The sequence below is a fragment of the Salvelinus namaycush genome, chromosome 20, assembly GCF_016432855.1.
Source record: "Salvelinus namaycush isolate Seneca chromosome 20, SaNama_1.0, whole genome shotgun sequence".
In the NCBI taxonomy this organism is placed as follows: Eukaryota; Metazoa; Chordata; class Actinopteri; order Salmoniformes; family Salmonidae; genus Salvelinus; species Salvelinus namaycush.
In genome coordinates, this window is record NC_052326.1 from 9968396 (window position 1) to 9994132 (window position 25737).

Below are 25737 nucleotides of genomic sequence, written 5' to 3' on the forward strand. Positions count from 1 at the left end.
GTCTATTCTTGTTCTGAGCAATGAAGGCTATTCCATACGAGAAATTGCCAAGAAACTGAAGATCTGGTACAACGCTGTGTCCTACTCCCTTCACAGAACAGCGCAAACTGGCTCTAACCAGAATAGAAAGAGGAGTGGGAAGCCCCGGAGCACAACTGAGCAAGAAGTGCATTAGAGTGTGTAGTTTGAGAAACAGACGCCTCACAAGTCCTCAACTGGCATCTTCATGAAATAATACCCGCAAAACACTAGTCTCAACGTCAACAGTGAAGAGGCGACTCCGGGATGCTGGCCTTCTAGGAACCCAAGTACAGTACATTCAACACATTCTCCTCCCCAACTTACAACACTGTGGACCCCCCCCCCCCCCCCCCCCCCAGCCATGCACTTTTAAACTCACAATACTTAATTCAATTCCATTTGGCAGGTGCATGAATATATTCAGCTAGCTCATTAGTACATCCCTGATAATTACTCTATTGTTAATTTTCAATTGAACACTCATGCATTCTTTATCTCTCCGTCACATACAGTAGAGTTGTGAGCAAAACTGCTTTCAGACCAACAGCTCCTGAGGTAGAAGACCAGGACGAGTTTGGAATGGCATGTCTTCTCTCAACCCAGGCCCCCTAATTCCTGACAACAAATAATGTGAAAAAATAAAACTGCTCCATGATTATTAAAACACGTATTAGAAGTCCAATAGTTGATTACTCCCCTTGCTAGACTGGCTGTCCTCATTCACTGCTTGTCTGTATACTTCCAAAAAGTAATTGTTTCCCTTGCTGAAGGTGATTATACCGTTCTAGAGCTGGTTGTGAATGTAGTGCAGTCAGAATGGGGTGGCAATCAGAGTAGCTACAGTATTTCAACATACAGTGGCGTGCGAAAGTATTCACCCCCTTGGCATTTTTCCAATTTTGTTGACTTACAACCTGGAATTAAAATTGATTTCTTGGTTTGTATCATTTGATTTACACATGCGTACCACTTTGAAGATGCAAAATATGTTTTCATTGTGAAACAAACAAGAAATAAGACAAAACTGAACTTGAGCGTGCATAACTATTCACCCCCCCAAAAGTCAAAACTTTGTAGAGCCACCTTTTTCAGCAATTACAGCTGCAAGTATCTTGGGGTGTGTCTCTATAAGCTTGGCACATCTATCCACTGGGATTTTTGCCCATTCTTCAAGGCAAAGTTGCTCCAGCTCCTTCAAGTTGGATGAGTTCCGCTGGTGTACAGCAATCTTTAAGTCATACTACAGATTCTCAATTGGATTGAGGTCTGGGCATTGACAAGGCCATTCTAAGACATTTAAATGTTTCCCCTTAAACCAGTCGTGTTGCTTTTATTAGTATGCTTAGGGTCATTGTCCTGCTGGAAGGTGAACATCCGTCCCAGTCTCAAATCTCTGGAAGACTGAAACAGGTTTCCCTCAAGAATTTCCCTGTATTTAGCGCCATCCATCATTCCTTCAATTCCTTCAATTCTGACCATCCCTGCCGATGAAAAACATCTCTGCAGTATGATGCTTCCCCACCATGCTTCACTGTTGGGATGGTGTTCTTGGGGTGAAGAGAGGTGTTGTTGGGGTGATGAGGTGTTGGGTTTGCGCCAGACATAGCGTTTTCCTTGATGGCCAAAAAGCTCAATTTTAGTCTAATCTGACCAGAGTACCTTCTTCCATATGTTTGGGGAGTCGACCCACATGCCTTTTGGCGAACACCAAATGTGTTTGCTTATTTTTTTCTTTGAACAATGTATTTTTCTGGCCACTCTTCTATAAAGCCCAGCTCTGGAGTGTACAGCTTAAAGTGGTCCTATGGACATATACTCTAATCTCTGCTGTGGAGCTTTGCAACTCCTTCAGGGTTATCTTTGGTCTCTTTGTTGCCTCTGATTAATGCCCTCCTTGCCTGGTCCATGAGTTTGTGTGCGGCCCTCTCTTGGCAGGTTTGTTGTGGTGCCATATTCTTAAAACATTTTAATAATGGATTTAATGGTGCTCCGTGGGATGTTCAAAGTTTCTGATATTTTTTTATAACCCAACCTTGATCTGTACTTCTTTACAACTTTGTCCCTGATCTGTTTGGAGAGCTCCTTGGTCTTCATGGTGCTGCTTGCTTGGTGGTGCCCCTTGCTTAGTGGTGTTACAGACTATGGGGCCTTTCATAACTGGTGTATATATACTGAGATCATGTGACACTTAGATTGCACACAGGTGGACTTTATTTAACTAATTATGCGACTTCTGAAGGTAGCTGGTTGCACCAGATCTTATTTAGGGGCTTCATAGCAAAGGGGGTGAATACATATGCACGCACCACTTTTCCGTTAAAAAAAATAATATATTTTTTAAACAAGTAATTTCTTTCATTTGACTTCCCCAATTTGGACTATTTTGTGTATGTCCATTACATGATATCCAAATAAAAATATATTTAAATGACATGTTCTAATGCAACAAAATAGGAAAAACGCCAACGGCGGTGAATACTTTTGCAAGGCGCTGTAGAACAAACGTCCCTTATGCAGCATTTAAGTACATTATATGTCGCTTATGCAAAGCATTACTTGTTTCTTATACAGCATATTACTTATACTTCGCTTATGAGAAATAAGACTTATATGTTGTATATTTGACAACTTATTTATGATTCACATATATGACATCAACCAACATAAATGTCACTGGACATCGACAAACAGAACGTTTTAGTAAAAATTGTTTTAGTTTACTAATGTGATTTCTCTGAGAAGAAGACCTTACACTCCTCATATTGGAATTGATTGGCTCCTCTGCAGTGGTCTAACTAAACATTTATCTTCTAGCTAATTGTGAGAGGCAGTCAGTGCATGAAGGCCTATACGCTAAACTAATGGAGAGTAATGCATTTTGCTCGATGCCTTCTGGCCCTCTGCCACGACTTCCATTAAAAGGTCTTACTCTTTTTAAGTGGGTCAAACAGAACTGGCTTAGTTGCGTACTGTACTTTGCTGACTTACTTTACACACTGAGTTCCTAACATTTCAGATTGACAAGGAACTGGTAGTGTGACTGTGGACCTGGCATTGTGAGAGTATACAGTGTCCAGTTGATGGTGATTAAATAGACATAGGATGTGTCCCAAATAGCACCCTAATCATTATGTAGTGCTCTACATTTAACCAGGGCCCATAGGGCTCTGGTAAAATGTAATGCACTATATAGGGAATAGGGTGCCATTTGGGAAACAGCCATAGGCATAGAGTAACTTCCAAACATTACCACCTGTCTGTCTGTCTTTCTGTCTGTCTGTCTATCCTTCTCATCAGCCCTCTTCATACCTGAGTAAACATAGGTCACACAGCTCACAAAACCAATGACAGTCTTAAGTATCAGGCTCCCGAGTGGCGCAGCGGTCTAAGGCAATGCATATCAGTGCCTTAGAATTTGTTCTTAAAAACCTCTTAGGGATCCCCTACGGCTAGAATCCCGTTAACGGGATCGATTTGACAACATCCGGTAAATTGCAGAGCGCGAAATTCAAAAATACTACATTCGTAATATTAAACATTCATGACGATACAAGTGTCTTACATCATTTAAAAGATAAACTTCTTGTTAATCCAGCCGCTTTGTCAGATTTCAAAAAGGCTTTACGACAACAGCATACCAAGCGACTATCTGAGGACAGCGCCCCGCATACAAAAGCATGTATAACATTTTCCAACCAAACAGATGCATCACCAAAAGTCAGAAATAGCGATAAAATAAATTGCTTACCTTTGAAGATCTTCATCTTTTTGCAATCCCAAAGGTCTCAGTTACACAATGAATGGTTGTTCTGTTCGATAAAGTCCTTCTTCATATACCAAAAATGTCTGTTTATTTGTTGCATTTGATTCAGAAATACACCGGTTCCAACTCGCACAACATGCCTACAAAGGATCTAATAAGTTACCTGTAAACTTGGTCCAAACATTTCAAACAACGTTTCTAATCCAACCTCAGGTACCCTAAAATGTAAATAATCTATAAAATTTAAGACGGAATAAACTGTTTCCAATACCGGAGAAAAACAACGAGGAGCGCGCTCTCCTTCACGCACACCAAAAGACTAGAGTCCACCTGAGTGACACTTAGAAAGATTACGACTTAACATTGAACAATTTCTAAAGACTGTTGACATCTAGTGGAAGCCATAGGAACTGCAATCTGGGTCCTAATAATTCAGGTTTCCCATAGAAAAGCATTGGAGAATCCAATGATCTCAAAAAAATAATTTCATGGATGGATTGTCCTCGGGGTTTCGCCTCCCAAATCAGTTCTGTTATACTCACAGACATATATGCATATCCTAGCTTCTGGGCCTGAGTAACAGGCAGTTTACTTTGGGCACCTCAGTCATCCAAACTTCCTAATACTGCCCCCTAGCCTTAAGAAGTTTTTAACTGACTTGCCTGGTAAAATAAAAAGTAGATAATTGTAAGACTTTTTCCCCCCAAACAAAGGACCCACTTCACCCTTTAATTAAGGATCCACCCCTTTTTTTTAAATGTTTGCCTAAAATGACATACTCAAATCTAACTACCTTTAGCTCAGGACCTGAAGCAAGGATATGCATATTCTTGATACAATTTGAAAGGAAACACTTTGAAGTTTTTGGAAATGTGAAAGGAATGTAGGAGAATATAACACATTAGATCTGGTAAAAGATAATACAAAAAAAAACGTTTTGTACCATCTTTGAAATGCAAGAGAAAGGCCATAATGAATTTATCTAGCCCAGGCAGAATTTAGACTTTGGCCACTAGATGGCAGCACTGTAGGTGCAAAGTTTTTTAGATTGATCCAATGAACTATTGCATATCTGTTCAAAATGTTGTATCAAGACTGCCCAAATGTGCCTATTCATACATTTTTCAATTGTGTACTCTCCTCAAACAATAGCATGGTATTCTTTCACTGTTATAGCTACTGTAAATTGGACAGTGCAGTTAGATTAACAAGAATGTAAGCTTTCTGCCCATGTCAGATATGTCTATGTCCTGGGATTTTTTTTGTTTCTTACAACCTCATGCTAATCACATTAGCCTACGTTAGCTCAACCGTCCCAAGGACGGGACACGGATCCTGAAGAAGTTTTTAAAGTGGACTCTTATTTTTGATATTGTCACGATCTATCACAAGGATGACGCTGGAGAGACGAAGCAGGTACGGGGAGTAACATTTAATAAATAACGGACATGGAACGAGACATAAACAGCTTAGCAAACAGAAAAACAATCAATGCAGAAGCGGGGAACAGAGCTGGGGAACTGACACATATAGGGGAGGAAATGAACAGGTGATAAGAGAGTCCAGGTGAGTCCAATAACGCTGATGCGCGTGACGAGGAAAGGCAGGTGTACGTGATGGATGGCAGGAGTGAGTGATGCAAGGCATTCTGGCGCCCTCAAGCGCCAGGGGGAGGGGAAGAGCGGGAGCAGACGTGACAGTACCCCCCCACTAGGGGCGCCACCCGGCGTCCCACCTGGGCAAACCGGCCGAGACATGGGCGCTGGGCAAGCCGGTTGAGGCGTGGAAGCCCGACGAACCGGCTGGAGCGTGAGAGCCTGGCGAGCCGGCTGAGGCATGGGAGCCTGACGATCCGGCTGAGTCCAGACGCCTGTCGATCCCGCTGAGGAAACCCGATGATCCGGTGGATTGTGACGTGGGATGGGAAGCCACCGAGCCAACCGAGGCAATGAAACCTCTCGAGCCAGCCAGGGCATGAAAGCTCGACGGGCTGGCTTAGGCACCCCCGGTTCCATCGGCGGCAGAATCCACCCGACGTCACCGACAAAACAAAAAACAAACAAAAAACTCCTGGACCGGCTGGGCAGACAAGAACTGACGATCCAGCTGAGGCCCGACGTGGGATGGGCGCCATCCGAGCCAACCGGGGCAAGGAAACCTCTCGAGCCTGCTAGGGCGTGGAAGCCCGACGAGCAGGCTAGGCACCCCCGGTTCCATCGGTGGTGACCCAGAGCCGATGCCACTATACCAACCAGAACGCCAGTACTCCCCGATGCTTCGTGTGAGGGCTTCTGCATTCTGTCACGATCTATCACAAGGATGACGCTGGAGAGACGAAGCAGGTACGGGGAGTAACATTTAATAAATAACGGACATGGAACGAGACATAAACAGCTTAGCAAACAGAAAAACAATCAATGCAGAAGCGGGGAACAGAGCTGGGGAACTGACACACATAGGGGAGGAAATGAACAGGTGATAAGAGAGTCCAGGTGAGTCCAATAACGCTGATGCGCGTGACGAGGAAAGGCAGGTGTACGTGATGGATGGCAGGAGTGAGTGATGCAAGGCATTCTGGCGCCCTCAAGCGCCAGGGGGAGGGGAAGAGCGGGAGCAGACGTGACAGATATGGTACCGCAGCTGATGGAATAACAATCTGCAATTATTTAGTGCCAGATTGATGAGCATTGCAAATACATATTTTAAAGACCAAATTGAATATGGGTGCAATGATTGCCTCGTAGCAGTCACACTAGTGTGGCCTTGAATTAACACTTGCTTGACAAGGCTATCAATGTAGAAATTGAGTACCAGCAAAAGGATGTTATTTCCTTTCTTGATTTGTAACTCCAAAAACCATCACAGCATGGAGGCTAATCGCTACCTGCGTGTAATAATCACCCACTATTAGGATCAACACAATAGAAATTCAATACACCCATAAAATGTAATTTGACATAATGTTCAAAGACATGTAGGTCTGTCTACCTGATACTGCATTGCTGTATTATTTCTCCTTTTATTTTTTTGAACATAATGTGAACTATCACATGTAATACTCTTTGTATGATTTGGATCCACTTTTCTATGAAGCAAAAGATGATACTGGGGTTGGTAACCAATGCTATAACGTATTGCATTTCTCAGATACCTAACTTGGTTCTCTCTCTGCTCTACAGATCAGGAGCGGATAGGGAAGAACTCCAACTACGAACAAGAGGGGAAGGTGCAGTTTGTGATCGATGCAGTCTATTCCATGGCCCACGCGCTGCACAACATGCACAGGGAGCTCTGTCCAGGGAAGGTGGGCCTTTGCTCTAGGATGGATCCCATCAACGGCACTCTGCTGCTCAAACACATCCGGATGCTTAACTTTGCAGGTCAGCCACTTACTTCGTGCACACACCCACATCTACAGGCTCGTATGTACACACACGCAAATAGGACATCCAGACATGCATGCACAAACACAAGCACGCACTATGTAAAGCAATAATTTCATCAGATTGTGGTGTGTTTTTCTATGATTATTTCATAAAGTGAGATTATTTACATGATGTGAAATATTTACCCGAGGTTGAAGACATATATCTAAACGGAGAGGAGGCGAGGCAGAGACTAAAATCCTAACGTAAAAACCTTGTTTTCGGATTCCTTCCAAATAACAAAATGTCAAGAGAGGGCCTCTTGAACACATAGAGGAAATATCCTTCTAGGTATTACAGAGATTAGTTTCAAATCGATTAAATGGAGAGACAAAAATGCTGCTCTCTGGAGAGCACAGAAAAACCCTTGAAGGGGGGCAGCCCCTTGAAATACATCATCCTAGTGAACCATATTTAATAAATGTTTGGCAAAAAAAAACACTTATGGGGGCTGTTGATTACGTTTATTACAAAATACCCCATTGTACTGTATATGTGAGAAACATCTATCACCTAAGGGGAGATAAATCAAAACAGCAACTGCATGTGTTTGCTAGACTTATTTGAAGACACCATCTAGGGAAACGACACTAACTACACTAACAACTAGACCAATCTGGATGTAGATGCTGTGCCACACAAGTGGGTTGCTTCTGGGTTACACGCAACTTCATCCTGTTGCATCATCAGCAGCACACGTCAGTATGCTTAACATGGCCTCGTACAACCAACCACCTGGGCGATGGGGATAGCACACTGGGGGGCAATTTCTAAAAACAATATTTATCTTCTTCTCATCAGATAAGTATTTACAACCAAAACACACACACAAAAAAAACGTTTTGTCTGTTTGTTGAATTTGTGTTCGGTTTTCGGGGTCTCCGTTGAAATGTAATTATAACCCAGTCTGAGTTTTAACCGTAGAGCTTTCATACAGGGTCTAATGTGTCACTCCTTTTTAACAATGTAATGTTTTAAGCATCCAGCATCAAGTACAAACGACAAAAAGGATCAAACGACAACAGCCTCCCAAGCAAAGCATTTTGGCAATGTAATTACTCATAGTGTGGCGGCCATATCTCTGGCGAGTCGACAATCATCAACAATCTTATCTAGGAATATCGGTGGACTTCCACTCTGGACTATCTATATACAGTTGAAGTCGAAAGTTTACATACACCTTAGCCAAATACATTTAAACTCAGTTTTTCACAATTCCTGACATTTTATCCTAATAAATACTCCCTGTCTTAGGTCAGTTAGGATTGCCACTTTATTTTAAGATTGTGAAATGTCAGAATAATAGTAGAGAGAATTATTTATTTCAGCTTTTATTTCTTTCATTTCTTTTAAATTGTTTAACTTGGGTCAAACGTTTCAGGTAGCCTTCCACAAGCTTCCCACAATAAGTTGGGTGAATTTTGGCCCATTCCTCCTGACAGAGCTGGTGTAACTGAGTCAGGTTTGTAGGCCTCCTTGCTCGCACACGCTTTTTCAGTTCTGCCCACAAATTTTCTATGGGATTGAGGTCAGGGCTTTGTGATGGCCACTCCAATACCTTGACTTCGTTGTCCTTAATAAGCCATTTTGCCACAACTTTGGAAGTATGCTTGGGGTCATTGTCCATTTGGAAGACCCATTTGCGACCAAGTTTTAACTTCCTTACTGATGTCTTGAGATGTTGCTTCAATATATCCACATAATTTTCCTACCTCATGATGCCATCTATTTTGTGAAGTTACTAGTCCAACATTCTAACTACTAGGCTAACTGTTAGCCTATCAGAAGCTTCTAAAGCCATGACATACCTTTCTGGAATTTTCCAAGCTGTTTAAAGGCACATTCAACTTTGTGTATGCAAACTTCTGACCCACCGGAATTGTGATAAAGTGAAATAATCTGTCTGTAAACAATTGTTGGAAAAATTACTTGTGTCATGCACAAAGTAGATGTCCTAACCGACTTGCCAAAACGATAGTTTGTTAACAAGAAATTTGTGGAGTGGTTGAAAAACGAGTTTTAATGACTCCAACCTATGTGTATGTAAACATCCGACTTCAACTGTATCCCAACACACACAGTAGGAGAGAGAGAACTCCTCTTTTCTCAAGTGTGAGGATGCTTATCCTTCTGTCATTTCAATAAGTATGTTCTAAGTAGGCTCTTTTTGATGTCTTGCTGTTATTATTTTTCTAGAAACTCCCACTTATCAAATGTCTCATTTTGGCTCACTCAGTAGCCAAGGCAGAGGAATCAAAGTTTCCAACCTCACTCTAGCCCCTGGTCCCAACCCCTCCTAGCACCTCCTCCCATCTCGTGCCTACCTCTCCCTTTTCATGCTCTAAAGACTAGCTTGACATTTCAATGGGCTGCGATTGAATGAAGCTTTCTGTCATTGTTCTGCATCTGAGAAACATTTGTATGTTTTGTATTTTTTATTTGTACCTCTACTGCAGACAGAATGCAGTGGCCTTTCGACTGTCAGTCTCCACAGACACTGCAGTAATGACTATGGAACAATGACAAAGCACGGTGTGCTTCTTTTCCCCTCTTCTCAGGGAAGTGCACAAAAAAATGTTAGCTTGTTCGGTTTACCCAATTGCTGGGTTGCAGGAGTTGGGTCACTTAGTTGGGTTGTTTCTTTAAAAACTGCTGGGTTATTGAGATCAGAACACTGGAGGCATAGTTTAGTAGGGGCACGCTTTCAGACAGTTGTTTTTAGCTACCCATGAGAGTAAATGCCATTCCTGTTCATCTGTTCTGTTGTTATCACATGTTAAGGTTGAACATTTACATTTTTGTATCTTCAATAACACTTACAGAAGTTTATTAGTTCCATAAAAGCCAATGTAAATCTCATTGTTGGGATGCAGTAAGGTGGTACACCTTATTATAATAAATAATCATAATGCTATTTAAGTTGCATTTGCAGTATACAAACTTAATATCATGAACAACAATGGCATTTGTGCTCATGGGTGGCCAATAAGATCTAGCTGAAAGACATGCCCCTAAGAAGCCAGACCTCTCAAAGAACCTAGGGATTATATTAAAAAAGACCCAGGTGCTAAATCAACCCAGCATTAGATTAAAAAATACCCACCTGATGGTTAAATTAACCCATGTTTGGGTAATCCCAACAACCCAATTTGTTGTGTTATTCACGTAACCCAACTGGCTGGGTCAAAAATAACCCAACATGTGTTCTGTCCACTATTTAACCAGGTTTTTGTTTTTTCCTTTGAATTTAGACAAGAGGTGTGGGGAGTTCATTACCAATTAGTGATCTTAATTCATCAATCAAGTACGAAGGAGGAGTAAAAACCCGCTGCCACTCGGTCCTCTGTGGAATGACTTTGACACCTGTGCCTTAGAACCAATGCCAATATGGGGCACTTTCTTCTTTAGATTTTTATGTTAAATTAATAACTGAACTTTTTTTAAGCCCATGTTTTATCATTATTATTTATAAAAAGATCTGCCAGCGGTATTTTGCGGAGTAAGCACACTGACTGGACCAGGCTCCTATGTCCTTAGTAAGTTGTTCCTTCAAAGGTGCACCACAGAGCAAAGATATGCAAGGCAGGACATGCAAATAGTATCGTCAGTGGAGAACGAGAGTGTTGAGTAATGCACACAGAATTTGATTTGATTTGAGCTTCCAGTGATGGGCAGGACTCACATGAGGTATGTTTGTGAATTAATTTGATCAAGCTATGTAGCCGATTGAGTCCTTTTTGATGAATAAATAAAACCTTTTTTTTTTCTTGTTTCTCTGTAATAATTGCCACCTAGCAATTTATGAAGTTGGCTTTAGCTAACCATCTCTCAACTCATAACTAGCTACAAAGCCATTTAAGGCTATCAATCAAGTTAGAGTACCTTGTCTAACTATCATAGCTGGCATGCCTGCTGGCAAGGTTGCTAGACTTTAGGAGCGACTAAAATTGCTTTAATATGATACTTTATACCACAGCATTGTTGAATACTCGTTTCTGATTGGCTAGAAGGGCATTCTAGAATGGACATTAAAAACAGACAGTTGGAAAATATATTGGGACACGTTGCAATAATGATGCAATATGCGCCGACACATGCAGACCGTACTTGCTACAAATTTACAGAAAGCTAAACCAACAGCTACACAATCTGAAATTTGATACATTATAAACGCAGGTCCAATGAGGAAGAAATATAGCTAGCTAGCTTGCATTGATTTTTGCAGAGACATATTTTTTTGGAGCATCTGATGACCTAAAGTGGTGAGTGATGAACATGCATTTATCTTGTCCCCTCAGCCGCTAAAGCTGTCAAATCCTCCCACATATTTCCAGTTTGACCAGCTGTTTTCAGCAACTGATATTTTAGAATTTGCTTGTCATATTGGCAGGTTTGCTAGCAACAAACTATTTAGTTAGCTTCTAACCTAGTGTTTGATATACAATGCGATCTCCTCGTAATTAACAGTCAGTGTTGTTGAGTGTCCTGATGAGAAGACAAACTATTATAGCTATGCAAGGAAAAATTTTACATAATCAGGTCATTGTTATGGATGTATTCAAATGAATGTCAATAGAAAATTGCTACTTTGCTGTTATTTTGGCTGCAGAGGTCGTGACTGTGTTAGCCGTAGCTATCTGGCTAGCTAGCAAGCAAGGGATAAGAACGATGCCAGCGAGCATGGCAACTGAACATAAAGAATGAATGAGTCCATAAATATCAAACTAATCGATTGAGTTTGAGTTTATTTTATTTTTACAGGGACAGTGCACATTAATCAACGTTGCAGTAAAAGTGCCGGTTTTAGCCACCCGGCTAATTTTTAACCGCAGTCCCTGGGCAGGTAATTAAAAACAATTAAAATAACAATACAGGCAAACAATGATCAGTCATGCAGAGCAACATAGGAGAAGCAACACGTAGCACACAGACGGAGCAATAGCACAAAAAGCAACAACAAAAAAATACTTAAAATAACAGTGTCTCCACACCTCACAAACTGCAGACAATGGATAACATTGAAAGTGGCAATACACTTCTGATTGGCCTTTAGCAATGTCTATATGTTTTTTGTGAAGGTGTGATAGGCGGTGCAGTTGTGTGTGTCTGATGGCAGTGTGTTCCAGACATGGGAAGCTCTCACAGAGAAAGCAGATTGACTGACTAAAGGTGTTTTTCCTTAAGGCAGAGTCACCTCTCATGGCTTGGATATGGGTTTTCTGTTTGACAAAAGTACTAAGTGGAGGGGAAGCTAGGCCCTTTAGGATCTTAAATACAAGATATGCGTCGGTCTATTGCACAAGAGTTTCCCAACACAGGAGCTCATTTTTGAGGATGTAACAGTGATGATGGCTATTGAGCCTGTTTGTAGACAGACTGAATGGGTTTTATTAATGTTATACAGCAAGCTTGGGACCAACTCGTCAAGCAGTATGTTGAGGGTGAGTATAATAGCATTGAAGTACAGTTTTGCTGCCTCTGTTGTCAAACAGTTCAGAATGTATCGGAAATGAGCTCGTGTCACGAACCGGCTCGAAGACCGTAACAAAAAAGAGACGTAGAGATCAAGGAATAGCAAAAATATATTTATTAACTGAAGTAACCTGTATACAATTAACAATGGTGTCAGTAGTGTAAGTGAGTAGTTGCGTGCATAGATGTGATAAGGGGTGTTGAATGGTGCCAAAGCAAACAAACAAACAAACAAAACGGTCACAAAAATGCCACAACCAAAATCCAACAGTGTGTCTGCATGGAGAGAGTCTCCTCCATGAATGGGGGAAAGGTGTATTTATCCCGGGACCCCTCCGGGCCCAGGTGTGTCCCATTTTGCTGACAACCCTCCCTGCTCCGCCCAACAACATCCTATTAAGGAAAACAAGAGCAAAGAGAGAGAATTTGTCAGACATTGTGGGTCGTCACACTAGGTTGAATTTGATTATTCTAGGTACCTTTTTTCACCTGCTTTTTAAAAGAGAGGTTGGAATCAAGTCTGCTGCCAAGGTACTTAAAAACAGATACCAACTGGAGCGACTGGGTTGTACGGGACATCAGCGTTTATCCCTTACATGTGGCAGTTCTACTAAACTCCTATGGCATAAAAGTTCTTAAAGAATCAATGTGCATCATTAATTAAAATGACAATGGAACATGTAAAGAGGAATGCTTAGATGATAATGGATCTAGATTGCAATAAAAATCTGTTGCAGGTGATTAAAAATTTTCTAGGGCGGCCAGCCCCGATCCAGACCCAGCCTCTCTCCCCTGTCCATCCTCACGTATTTTGTACCCTCTCGAAAATAATAGGTGCTTGACGCCCCTTCAGAAGAGTCAGATTTGCTAGTTTTTCACAAGAACTTGAAGATCAAGCCTTCACGTCAGCCAATGACTTTACACTAAAGGTGTGATGATATTCAGTTCCCTAGTTCAGTTTCTTGGAGCGTTTGTGAGAATTTTACAAAATGTTTTCCTTTCACAACACCTGAAAATAACTGTTCCAGGATGCAATTTGCGATACGCACATTCTACATGACGTTAGCAAGCTATCTTGTTTACAACGGGCAAAAAGTTCCATGCGACTCTCGCTGCTGCATCACAATAGCTAGTACTCTGGTCCTGAAATGTATACCCGCTACTCACACAGGTCCAGGATTCGATTCAGCCAGGGTTCATTTGCGTAGAGCTCCATGACAGGATTGTGTCAAGGCAGAGATCTGGGGAAGGGTACAAACACATTTCTGCAGCATTGAAGGTCCCCAAGAACACAGTTGCCTCCATTCTTAAATTAAATAACTTTTGAACCACAAAGACTCTTCCTAGAGCTGGTCGTCCGGCCAAACTGAGCAATCGGGGAAGAGGTGACCAAAAACCCGATGGACAATCTGACAGAGCTCTAGAGCTCCTCTGTGGAGATAGGAAAACCTTCCAGAAGGACAATCATCTCTGCAGCACTCCACCAATCAGGCCTTTATGGTAGAGTGGCCAGACGGAGGCCACTCCACAGTAAAAGGCACATGACAGCCTGCTTGGTGTTTGCCAAAAGGCACCTAAGGACTCTCAGACCAGGAGAAACAAAATTCTTTGGCCTGAAGAAACCAAGATTGAAGGCCAAGTATCACGTCCGGAGGAAACCTGGCACCAACCCTACGGTGAAGCAAGGTGCTGACAGCATCATGCTGTGGAGATGTTTTTCCTCGGCAGGGACTTGTCAGGATCGACGCAAAGATGAACGGAGCAAAGTACAGAGAGCTTCCTGATGAAAACCTGCTCCAGTGCAGGTTTTGCACCTCAGACTGAGGCGAAGGTTCACCTTCCAACAGGACAACGACCCTAAGCACACAGTCAAAACAATGCAGGAGTGGCTTTGGGACAAGTCACTGAATGTCCTTGAGTGGCCCAGCCAGAGCCCGGACTTGAACCCGATCTAACATCTCTGTAAATAGCTGTGCAGCGATGCTCCCCATCCAACCTAACAAAGCTTGAGAGGATCTGCTGAGAAGAATGGGAGGAATTCCTCAAATACAGGTGTGCCTAGCATTTAGCGTCATACTGAAGAAGACTCAAGGGTGTAATTGCTGCCAAAGGTGCTTCAAAAAAGTACAGAGTAAAGGGTCTGAATACTTATAGTATGTAAATGTGATATTTCCGTTTAAATTTTTTTATACATTTGCAAAAATTTCTAAAAACCTGTTTTTGCTTTGTCATAATGATGTAGATTGAATAGTAAAAAAAACAATTTAATCAATATTAGAATGAGGCTGTAATGTCACTTTTTGGGGAAAAAGTCAAGGGTCTGAATAGGCACTGTATACCCTTGAGTTATTCTGCATTTTGTTGTGTCACAGCCTGAATTCAAAATGTATTCAATTTATTTATTTATTTTTTCTCACCCACCTACACACAATATCCCATGACAATGTCAAAACAGGTAAACATTTTTGGGCAAATGTATTGAAAAATAAATACAGAATTATCTCATTGCATAAGAAGTCATACCTGAATCATTACCTGTTAGAATCCCATTTTGCAGCGATTACAGCTGTGAGTCTTTCTGGGTAAGTCTCTAAGATCACCTGATGGTACAATATTTGCCCATTATTCTTTATGCTCTGTCAAATTGGTTGTTGATCATTGCTAGACAACCATTTTCAAGCAGATTTAAGTTAAAACGAACTCGGCCACTCAGGAACAATCACTGTCTTCTTGTAAAGCAACTCTAGTGTAGATTTGGCCTTGTGTTTTAGGTTATCGTCCTGCTGAAAGGGGAATTCATCTACCACTGTCTGGTGAAAAGCAGACAAACAGGTTTTCCTCTAGGATTTTGCCTGTGCTTAGCTCTATTCCGTTAATTTTTTTAATACTGAAAACTCCCCAGTCCTTAACGATTACAAGCATATACATAACATGATGCAGCCACCACTATGCTTGAGATTGGTAGTCAGTTATGCGTTTGATTTAAAAAATAAATAATAATAATATCGGTCATATACACATGGTTAGCAGATGTTATTACAAATGTAGCAAACATTACTCCCGAACATAACTCTTTGTCACATGTGTTGTAATGTTGTTCATACAGTACATCCTCAGCTTTTTCCTATAGAAAGCCATTAAACTCCCTGAGGGGTTTCCTTCCTCTCCGGCAACTGAGTTAGGAAGGACGCCTGTATCTTCGTAGTGACTGGGTGTATTGATACACCATCCAAAGTGTAGTTAATACCTTCACCATGCTCAAAGGAATATTCAATTTCTGATTTTTTAAATTTTTTACCCATCTATCATTTGGAAAACATTGGAAAACCTCCCTGGTCTTTGTGGTTGAATCTGTCTTTAAAATGCACTGCTCGGCTGAGGGACCTTACAGATAATTGTATATGTGGGGTACAGAGATGAGGTAATTCAAAAATCATGTTAAACACTAGTATTGCACAGAGTGAGTCCATACAACTTATTACGTGACTTGTTAACCAAATGTTTACTTCTGAATATATTTAGGCATGCCATAACAAAGGGGTTGAATACTTATTGACTCAAGATATTTCAGCTTTTCACATTATATGGTATTGTGTGTAGGCCAGTGCCCCAAAAAATCTAAATGTAATCCATTTTAATTTCAGACTGTAACACAACAAAAAGTGAAAAAATCAAGGGGTGTGAATATTTTCTGAAAGCACTGTAAATTGTATATATTTTAAAATGTAATCTCAACTAGTTCCTACTTCATATTGTTTCTCAATTACATGTACACATACAAGATAGCAAATTACAGTAAATGCTGTATCATAAATTAATTAGTACAAAACATTTAGATGGTAATAGGTGTACTCTGAGGACATTAACCATGGTCTCCCGGGTGGTGCAGTGGTCTAGGGCACTGCATCGCAGTGCTAGCTGCGCCACCAGAGTCTCTGGGTTCGCGCCCAGGCTCTGTCGCAGCCGGCCGCAACCGGGAGGTCCGTGGGGCGACGCACAATTGGCATAGCGTCGTCCGGGTTAGGGAGGGTTTGGCCTGTAGGGATATCCTTGTCTCAGTATGTAATAAAATGTATGCACTCTACTGTAAGTCGCTCTGGATAAGAGCGTCTGCTAAATGACTAAAATGTAAATGTAAATGTCCTCTTCTCACAAGTCTGGTCGCTGCGTATTACAACACAGCTGGAGAGCACTTGTACATAGACACGTTTCATTTACTGAAATGGAGTAATCATGCAGACAGAAGGAAGGTGAGAGCGAGAGAGAGAGAGAGAGAAGGAAAGTGAGAGAGAGCGTATGGGAGAGAGCTTGCGAGAGAGCAGGAGAGCACAGTGTAGTGGAAGATGTGTGTGTTTCTTTCTGCACATGGGCCTCGTGATGTACATTTCATTAGGCATTCATGACTAGTGTGTTGTGGCGAGCTGCGCTGCCTTCTATCCACCAAGGTGTCGCACCTGCAAAGTCATGCAAAACAAGCACATGTTGGATTAATGATCATTACTCTAACCATAATCATCACCTTTTAAACTAGAAACAGCAGTCAGTGGACCGAATAGGACCGAGTTACAGTTTACTGCATGATCACTCCATCACTCTAGTGTAGCCTTCTGGGTGCTTGTCTGTACGCGCACCAGCGGAGGTCGCTAAGGGCCTCGTTAGGTGCCATGGTCACAGATTTCATGGTCATAGAATTACTTAATCAGAGAATTAATAATGAGTTTGAAAATGTGGAAAATAGAGAGTGAATGGAAAAGTACTGTAATTTAACACGGAGCACACATGAGCACATGGCAGGAAAGGAAAGGAAAGAGAGACAGGGATAGGACACAATGTTTTGTTCTTTGAATTCAAAGGTTTAGTTTGTAACAAACAGAATCCCCCATTTAAATATTTTCTTAACCTTTGCACGGAATACCTTTGGGGCATTGTGAACATTACAATCACACAGACTCACATACCTCTATCAAATTGAATCAGCTTATCGTGTCTGTCGAACCTGACATTTAACTCATGATTGTTATATATTGTTGATTGTTATATAGCCTACTGTATATCGTTTCTGCTCTCCAGGGAGACTCAACTATAGTATTCAGTCCAGTGACATACTATTCATGTACAGATTAATGAGAGGTTGAATCACGAGGGTCAAAGCAACTATAAAATAGCAGGAAAAATACTGTGATTAATGATTGCTGAACTTCTCTGCAGGCTAAGTATGTGGAAGTGTGAATGTGGGAACTGTTAGATGGGATCGGTCGGCTCAGCTCGGCTTGGCACCTGCACAAAAAATGACTCAGAGGAGAATGGACTGCATGAAGAGAACACTAAACAATGTGCACAGAGTGCATTCAATTACATTTCCATGACTGCAAATGGTTGCTTTTTGAAGATTGCTCTCAGGACCCTGTTTCTGTAGTCGGAAATATCCTTCAGGAAACTTCTGAAGAAAACTTATTGAAATGTTTTGCAGATTTTAAGTTTTCAGGTGTGGTGACTGAAAGAGGAGATATACAGTTGAAGTCGGAAGTTTACATACACCTTAGCCAAATACATTTAAACTCAGTTTTTCACAATTCCTGACATTTAATCAGAGTGAAAATACCCTGTCTTAGGTCAGTTAGGATCACCACTTTATTTTAAGAATGTGAAATGTCAGAATAATAGTAGAGTGATTTATTTCAGATTTTATTTCTTTCATCACATTCCCAGCGGGTCAGAAGTTTACATGCACTCAATTAGTATTTGGTAGCATTGCCTTTAAATTGTTTAACCTGGGTCAAATGTTTCGGGTAGCCTTCCACAAGCTTCCCACAATAGGTTGGGTGAATTTTGGCCCATTCCTCCTGACAAAGCTGGTGAAACTGAGTCAGGTTTGTAGGCCTCCTTGCTCGCACACGCTTTTTCAGTTCTGCCCACACTTTTTCTATAGGATTGAGGTCAGGGCTTTGTGATGACCACTCCAAAACCTTGACTCGTTGTCCTTAAGCCATTTTGCCACAACTTTGTAAGTATGCTTGGGGTCATTGTCCATTTGGAAGGCCCATTTGCGACCAAGCTTTAACTTCCTGACTGATGTCTTGAGATGTTGCTTCAATATATCTACATCATTTTCCTCTTCATGATGCCATCTATTTTGTGAAGTGCACCAGTCCCTCCTGCAGCAAAGCAGCTCCACAACATGATGCTGCAACCCCCGTGCTTCACGGTTGGGATGGTGTTCTTCGGCTTGCAAGCCTCCCCCTTTTTCCTCCAAACATAACGATGGTAATTGTGGCCAAACGGTTCTATTTTTGTTTCATCAGACCAGAGGACATTTCTCCAAAAAGTATGATCTTTGTGCATTTGCAAACTGTAGTCTGTCTTTTTTCTGGCGGTTTTGGAGCAGCGGCTTCTTCCTTGCTGAGCGGCCTTTCAGGTTAGGTCGACATATAACTCGTATTACTGTAGATATAGATACTTTTGTACCTGTTTCCTCCAGCATCTTCACAGGGTCTTTTGCTGCTGTTTTGGGATTGATTTGTACTTTTCGCATCAAAGTACATTCATCTCTAGGAGACAGAACACATCTCCTTCCTGAGCGGTATGACGGCTGCTTGGTCCCATGGTGTTTATACTTGCGTACTATTGTTTGTACAGATGAACGTGGTACCTTCAGGCGTTTGGAAATAGCTGTACAGCAACGCTCTCATCCAACCTGACAGACCTTGAGAGGATTTGCAGAAAAGAATGTGAGAAACTCCTCAAATACAGGTGTGCCAAGCTTGTAGTGTCATACCCAAGATGACTCGAGGCTTTAATCACTGCCAACGGTGCTTTAACAAAGTACAGGTAAAGGTTCTGAATACTTATGTAAATGTCATATTTCAGTGTTTTATTAAAATAAAATGTGCAAACATATCTAAAAAACTGTTTTTGTATGGTCATTATCGGGTATTGTGTGTAGATTGACGAGGGGGGAACAAACATTTAATCAATTTTAGAATAAGGCTTTAATGTAACAAATTATGGATAAAGTCAAGGGGTCTGAATACTTTCCAAATTCACTGTATGTGTTCCACATCGACTCGGTACTGGTACTCCCTGTATATAGCCATGTTATATTCTACTCCCTATGTATAGTCATGTTCTTTTGACTCTTTATTTTCATTCGTTTTTCACACTCTTTATTCCTTGTCACAATTTTTTATTATTATTATATCTATTTTTTTATCTAATATTTAACTCTGCATTGTTGGAAAAGGACCCGTAAGTAAGCATTTCACTGTTAGTCTACACCAGTTGTTTACGAAGCATGTGACAAATACAATTTTATTTTCAGTTTAGTTTTACTTAATACATCACTTAACCGGGAACAACTCTACTCCCTCGTCATAAAATCACACCAAAAGCATTTTAAGTGAAGTTCTGGAGAACACTGATAAAGCAAAGTAGCATAAAATACATGAAGTTCTCTGAGCTGTAATGTTTCTGTCGTGCATCTGAAGGCATGTACTGTAGCCTGCCCCAGTGGCGATTTTAGCATGTCAATCTTGGTTGGACAAACTCAACAATTTTTTTTGCATGTCAGCAAAGCCACAACACAACACTAAACAATACATGAATTGCACTATAACGGTGATAAATGGTTCCCACAAACTGTTACATACATAAAGCTGTCCCAACAGTGGAGCTTTCCTTTTAGCACCATGGAGTGAATCGTTAACACCGCTACACCTGGCTTATCAGTGGAGCCTCATCTGGCAGCGAAACAATTCATTCAGTCTCATTTACTACCTTTTAAAAACAATAGCTGATATGGCTGACTTGCTTAAATAAATATGGTCTCTACTAGGGTTGAATCGCGGGAACCCGGTTACCAAGATTTACTGAGATTTATCGTCCAAAACCACTGTGAGAAAGCAGTACATTTTAATGCATTACAGTAATATGTAATGTTATATGAACATTATGAACATTATGATGTGAAATGGAACTGTTAAATTATATGCAATGTCTAATTCTGGCTTCTCTACGGCCTCTGCATAATGAATCAACGCTCATGGGGGACAGACAGCCCATATCTGTATGGAGCGCAGTTCACAATGCATGTAGACCTATCATCTCATCATGGTCACTTTTGAAATGGACAGCAACAGAATACACAACATGGGCCGTTCTTACAGTATTCTCCCTGTACACCAAGTCAGAACTGTAGGATAAATAACGGGGGCATATAAGCAGACAATGAAAGATCTTACAATATTCAATGATGACATTTCTCTAAAACTGTCACGATCGTCAAAGGGAGAGAGAGAGGACCAAGGCGCAGCGCGTGAAAAATACATCTTCTCTTTATTATAAGAAGGAAAAACGAAACAAAACAACAAACAGACGACCGTGAAGCTATAAATACAGATAGTGCTGACACAAACACTACACATAGACAATTACCCACAAAACAGCTAAAGCCTATGGTTGCCTTAAATATGGCTCCCAATCAGAGACAACAATAACCAGCTGTCTCTAATTGAGACCCAATTCAGGCAACCATAGACTTTCCTAGACACCTACACTGAACACTAAACCATCTACTCTACTAAGCCCCCTAAACCATACAACACCCTAGACAATACAAAAACACACAAACTTCCCCATGTCACACCCTGACCTAACTAAAATAATAATGAAAACAAAGATAACTAAGGCCAGGGTGTGACAAAAACAGGCTATAGGCTACATGTGCACCACCAAGTCAAAACAGTAGGTTAAGTTCTGAGGGGGAGTGAGAACAAATTCTTTGGGTGAGAAACATGGGCTACTAAACTCAGCAAAAAAAGAAATGTCCCTTTTCAGAATCCTGTCTTTCAAAGATAATTCGTAAAAATCTAAATTACTTCACAGATCTTCATTGTAAATGGTTTAAACACTGTTTCCCATGCTTGTTCAATGAACCATAAACAATTAATGAACATGCACCTGTGGAACGGTCGTTAAGACACTAACAGCTTACAGACGGTAGGCAATTACGGTCATGGTTATGAAAACGTAGGACATTAAAGAGGGCTTTCTACTGACTCTGAAAAACACCAAAAGAAAGATGCCCAGGGTCCCTGCTCATCTGTGTGAATGTGCCTTAGGCATGCTGCAAGGAGGCATGAGGACTGCAGATTTGGCCAGGGCAATAAATTGCAATGTCCGTACTGTGAGACGCCTAAGACAGCGCTACAGGGAGACAGGACGGACAGCTGATCGTGGCAGACAACGTGAAACAACATCTGCACAGGATCGGTACATCCGAACATCACACCTGTGGGACAGGTACAGGATGGCAACAACAACTGCCCGAGTTACACCAGGAACGCACAGTCCCTCCATCAGTGCTCAGACTGTCTGCAATAGGCTGACAAAGGCTGGACTGAGGGCTTGTAGGCCTGTTGTAGGCCTCACGCACAGAACTACTTGTTCTGTGCGTGATTTCCTGCAAGACAGGAATGTCAGTGTTCTGCCATGGCCAGCGAAGAGCCCGGATCTCAATCACACTGAGCACGTCTGGGACCTGTTGGAACGGAGGGTGAGGGCTAGGGCCATTCCCCCCAGAAATGTCTGGGAACTTGCAGGTGCCTTGGTGGAAGAGTGGGGTAACATCTCACAGCAAGAACTGGCAAATCTGTTGCAGTCCATGAGGAGGAGATGCACTGCAGTACTTAATGCAGCTGGTGGCCACACCAGATACTGACTGTTACTTTTGATTTTGACCCCCCCTTTGTTCAGGGACACATTATTCAATTTCTGTTAGGCACATATCTGTGGAAATTGTTCAGTTTATGTCTGTTGTTCAATCTTGTTATGTTCATACAATTATTTCCACATGTTAAGTTTGCTGAAAGTAAACTCAATTGACAGTGAGAGGACGTTTCTTTTTTTCTGAGTTTAATAGCTTACAACAAAACATACACTCAGTATTACTTTCTTAGCTACAGTATACATATCCTGGCATGTTGCATAATTTGTGCAGCAGCATACAAGACATATTTTTGGACTCACAATTGTTGTGCTGTGCTCACTTGAACAGAAAGGGGGCGCGGCAGTCCTTCTTGTGGGAAAACTTTGTCATCAAAGTCTGGCATTCTCTGGATTCATGGTGCTTTCAAGACAACTGTAAATTTGGTGGAAAATTTGGTTGAATAATGACGTCAGTGATCCTCAGGTCGAAACGTCGGTGCTCTAGAAAGAGGCCTGAGATTCCGAGTTGGATGAACGTTCAAAGCTTATTTTCCCAGTCGGAGCTCGTTTTTTTCAGAGTTCACAGTTGTCTTCGATGCAATGAAGTCAGAAGTCAGAGATTTCAGTTTTGACAGCATGGCCGACGTAGTCAACTTTTTCTGGTCCGTGATGTTGTGTGTGAATGTTTATCCTTTTAAGGTTGGAAAAGAGACCCTTTCAGACAGATTTTAAAAAAATCCTTAATCCCAGACTTGGAACACATACCTCTCCACTGAATAGCAGGCAGGGGAAGCAAAAATAGTGTTTAGCCACTGATTCCTATAAAACCACTCTGTACTTTAGCTGGCTGCCCCTCCACCACAGAAAGCACTGAGCTCGGCTGAAGCACCTGCATTTTGGAGCTGCCTTACTCAACAGAGTATGCTGCTTTATTAACTCAAGGATAACTGATAAGTGACACGAATGAATGCCAAAATGAAATGCAAAACATGTGGTGCTCAAAAAAGGCTCTGCCCCACCTGAACCTGAATGACGGGTCGCCACTGACCTGTCCCTACATCTGCATGAGCTTTAGCCAGCTTCTCTGACTATTGTTGTCATACCATGACAAGATTGCATGACAACAACATGCCTGCATGACAACGCTAGTCAGGAGTTGGCTAAGACTCATACAGATATGATGCCATGCATACTAGAAGGCATACAATGAACATACAGTCCGTTTTGAGAACAGCTTGGCTAAGAGATGACAATAAGCTTTGGGCCAACCTCAGAATGGAGCACTAAAAGACTAAACTGTTAAATGTAATTACATCTGCAGTGGCAGACTGTGATGCTGCATTAGTGTCTGAAAGGACCAATGTGGAGGTCAGGATCCATTTCCCTCTCACAGTGACAGCATGATACCCAGTGGCATGTCATGGGCTACGGCCTCAAAGCCTTAACAAGCCCCTTTAATACACAGTTCCAACTAGGCTGGGTGAAGAACTATATTCCTTAGTTTTCTTTTTTTTACGGAAAAATACTATGATTGAACTACTGGATACAAACGCAGATCAACACTTCAGCTGTGGAGAGTGCTTGTATAAACATATCTCCTTCAAACATAAAATCTGTTCTAATCCCTCTCATCTGTTCCTATAACTGTGAGATGTGGGCTGCATTGTCAGAGGCACGGCTGAGTACACAATAGTGCCTTAATCCAGAGCGGCTGACTCATCGAGATGTGGATTAGGCTGCTGTATACGTTTTCCACCCTACGCTAAACAAAAAAAACCCAGTCATCAGCAGAAACCCAAACCGCCACGATCATCCACGCTTTTTCCCTTGTTCGTAAAATGGAACGCCGATTGTGCTTGGGGAGACGTAATGATAAGCTTGGGCATAACGAGAAATGCCAGCGCCTTATGCCTTTTATCAGTGGATGGCGGTTTGCTGGTGCATGTTCAAACTTGAGTTTTGAAGTGGAAGTTACTCCTCTGTATCCTCAGCAGAGAGCAGTAATGCTATACCTAATATATTCAAGGGGCATCTTAGGGAAATAAATGTTGTGTAGTTTTATTATCATAAAGGAGTATCTCAGGAACAGAAATGTGGTTGTGTGGTTTTAATGTTTAATATTTAAAATGTCATATTTTGTCTAATGATGTTCTGTATTTTGTCATTCTGTATTATGTTTCATGTTTTGTGTGGACCCCAGGAAGAGTAGCTGCTGCTTTTGCAACAACTAATGGGGATCCTAATAAAATACCAAATATATTTATAATATCATAAAAAGGCTATCTAATAAATAAGTGTCTTATATCGGCTGAAAGCTTAAATTCTTGTTCATATAACTGCACTGTCCAATTTACAGTAGCTATTACTGTGAAAAAATGCCATGCTATTGTTTAAGGAGAGCTCCTAACAACAAAATACTTTTTTCACCATGATAGGTTTGATAAATTCACCTCTGAAGGTGAAATGTGTACTTACAATCTGAAATCTTGATGTGATTTATCAAACAAAGGGTCGCAGAGATAACATGAAGTGTCGTTTTGTTAGATAAAATCCTTTTTCATATCCTAAAAACGTTCATATTGCATGCACGACTGATTTTGTATTTCCACTCATTCAATTTGCAAAGAAAGGAATCTGTGAAAATCTCACCCTAAACGTTGTTTCAACCAGTCAAATCACATTCGTATGTATTCCTCAGAGATCCTAGAACGTAACCAGACTTCACTATATCATTAGGGGTGTAGTATATCCTATGGGACACCAAATTTGGTCAGAGAGCGACACCTTCATGGCACGCCAATGACGCGGGCAGTCTTCACTTGATCAACTCTAACTTTGTCAAAATAAGCACCAATCAGGGGTCAAACAAAGCTAGCTAGATAGCCAATGAGCTGGGCTTTATGGGAGTATCTTGAAACCCTGTATCTGTCGCAGAATGTAGCTGCTAACCCTTTGCGACAGCATGCCTTTTCCTTTTGGACAAAAATTTTAAGAATATTCAGAGTTATGAAGTTATGAAAACTGGTTGTTTTGCAAATGTTTAACTTATAATATGGCTACTAATACTGGAAAATCAAAGTCCAAGTATACAGATTTGACGATATTCTTGAAGAAAAAAGTAATATGAATGCAAATGTCTCCACGATTTGTCCAAATGTGCCTGGGTGACTTCACACTAAATGTCATGTAGTTTGCTCATACTTCAAGTTTTCCATCTTTGCACATTCACTGCACATATACTGCTGCCATCTTGTGTACACCATCGGAATTACAACCAGATTGATGGCTGGAAGTGTAACCTTTCTGTTGCATTTCAAAGATGGTGGTAGAAAAAAACCGGTTGTTTTTTTCTTT

General features: G+C 41.3%; 1 protein-coding gene across 3 annotated transcripts in view; it reads left to right on the forward strand.

Moving 5' to 3' along the window:
* Nucleotides 1–25737, forward strand: part of LOC120065018 (metabotropic glutamate receptor 4-like) — a 276560-nt gene that overhangs the window by 227755 nt on the left and 23068 nt on the right. For all 3 annotated transcript variants that reach the window (XM_039015660.1, XM_039015663.1, XM_039015661.1), the window contains exon 7: nucleotides 6964–7164. In XM_039015660.1, the coding sequence (XP_038871588.1) occupies nucleotides 6964–7164 (201 nt within the window). The remainder of the gene's footprint in view (nucleotides 1–6963; nucleotides 7165–25737) is intronic.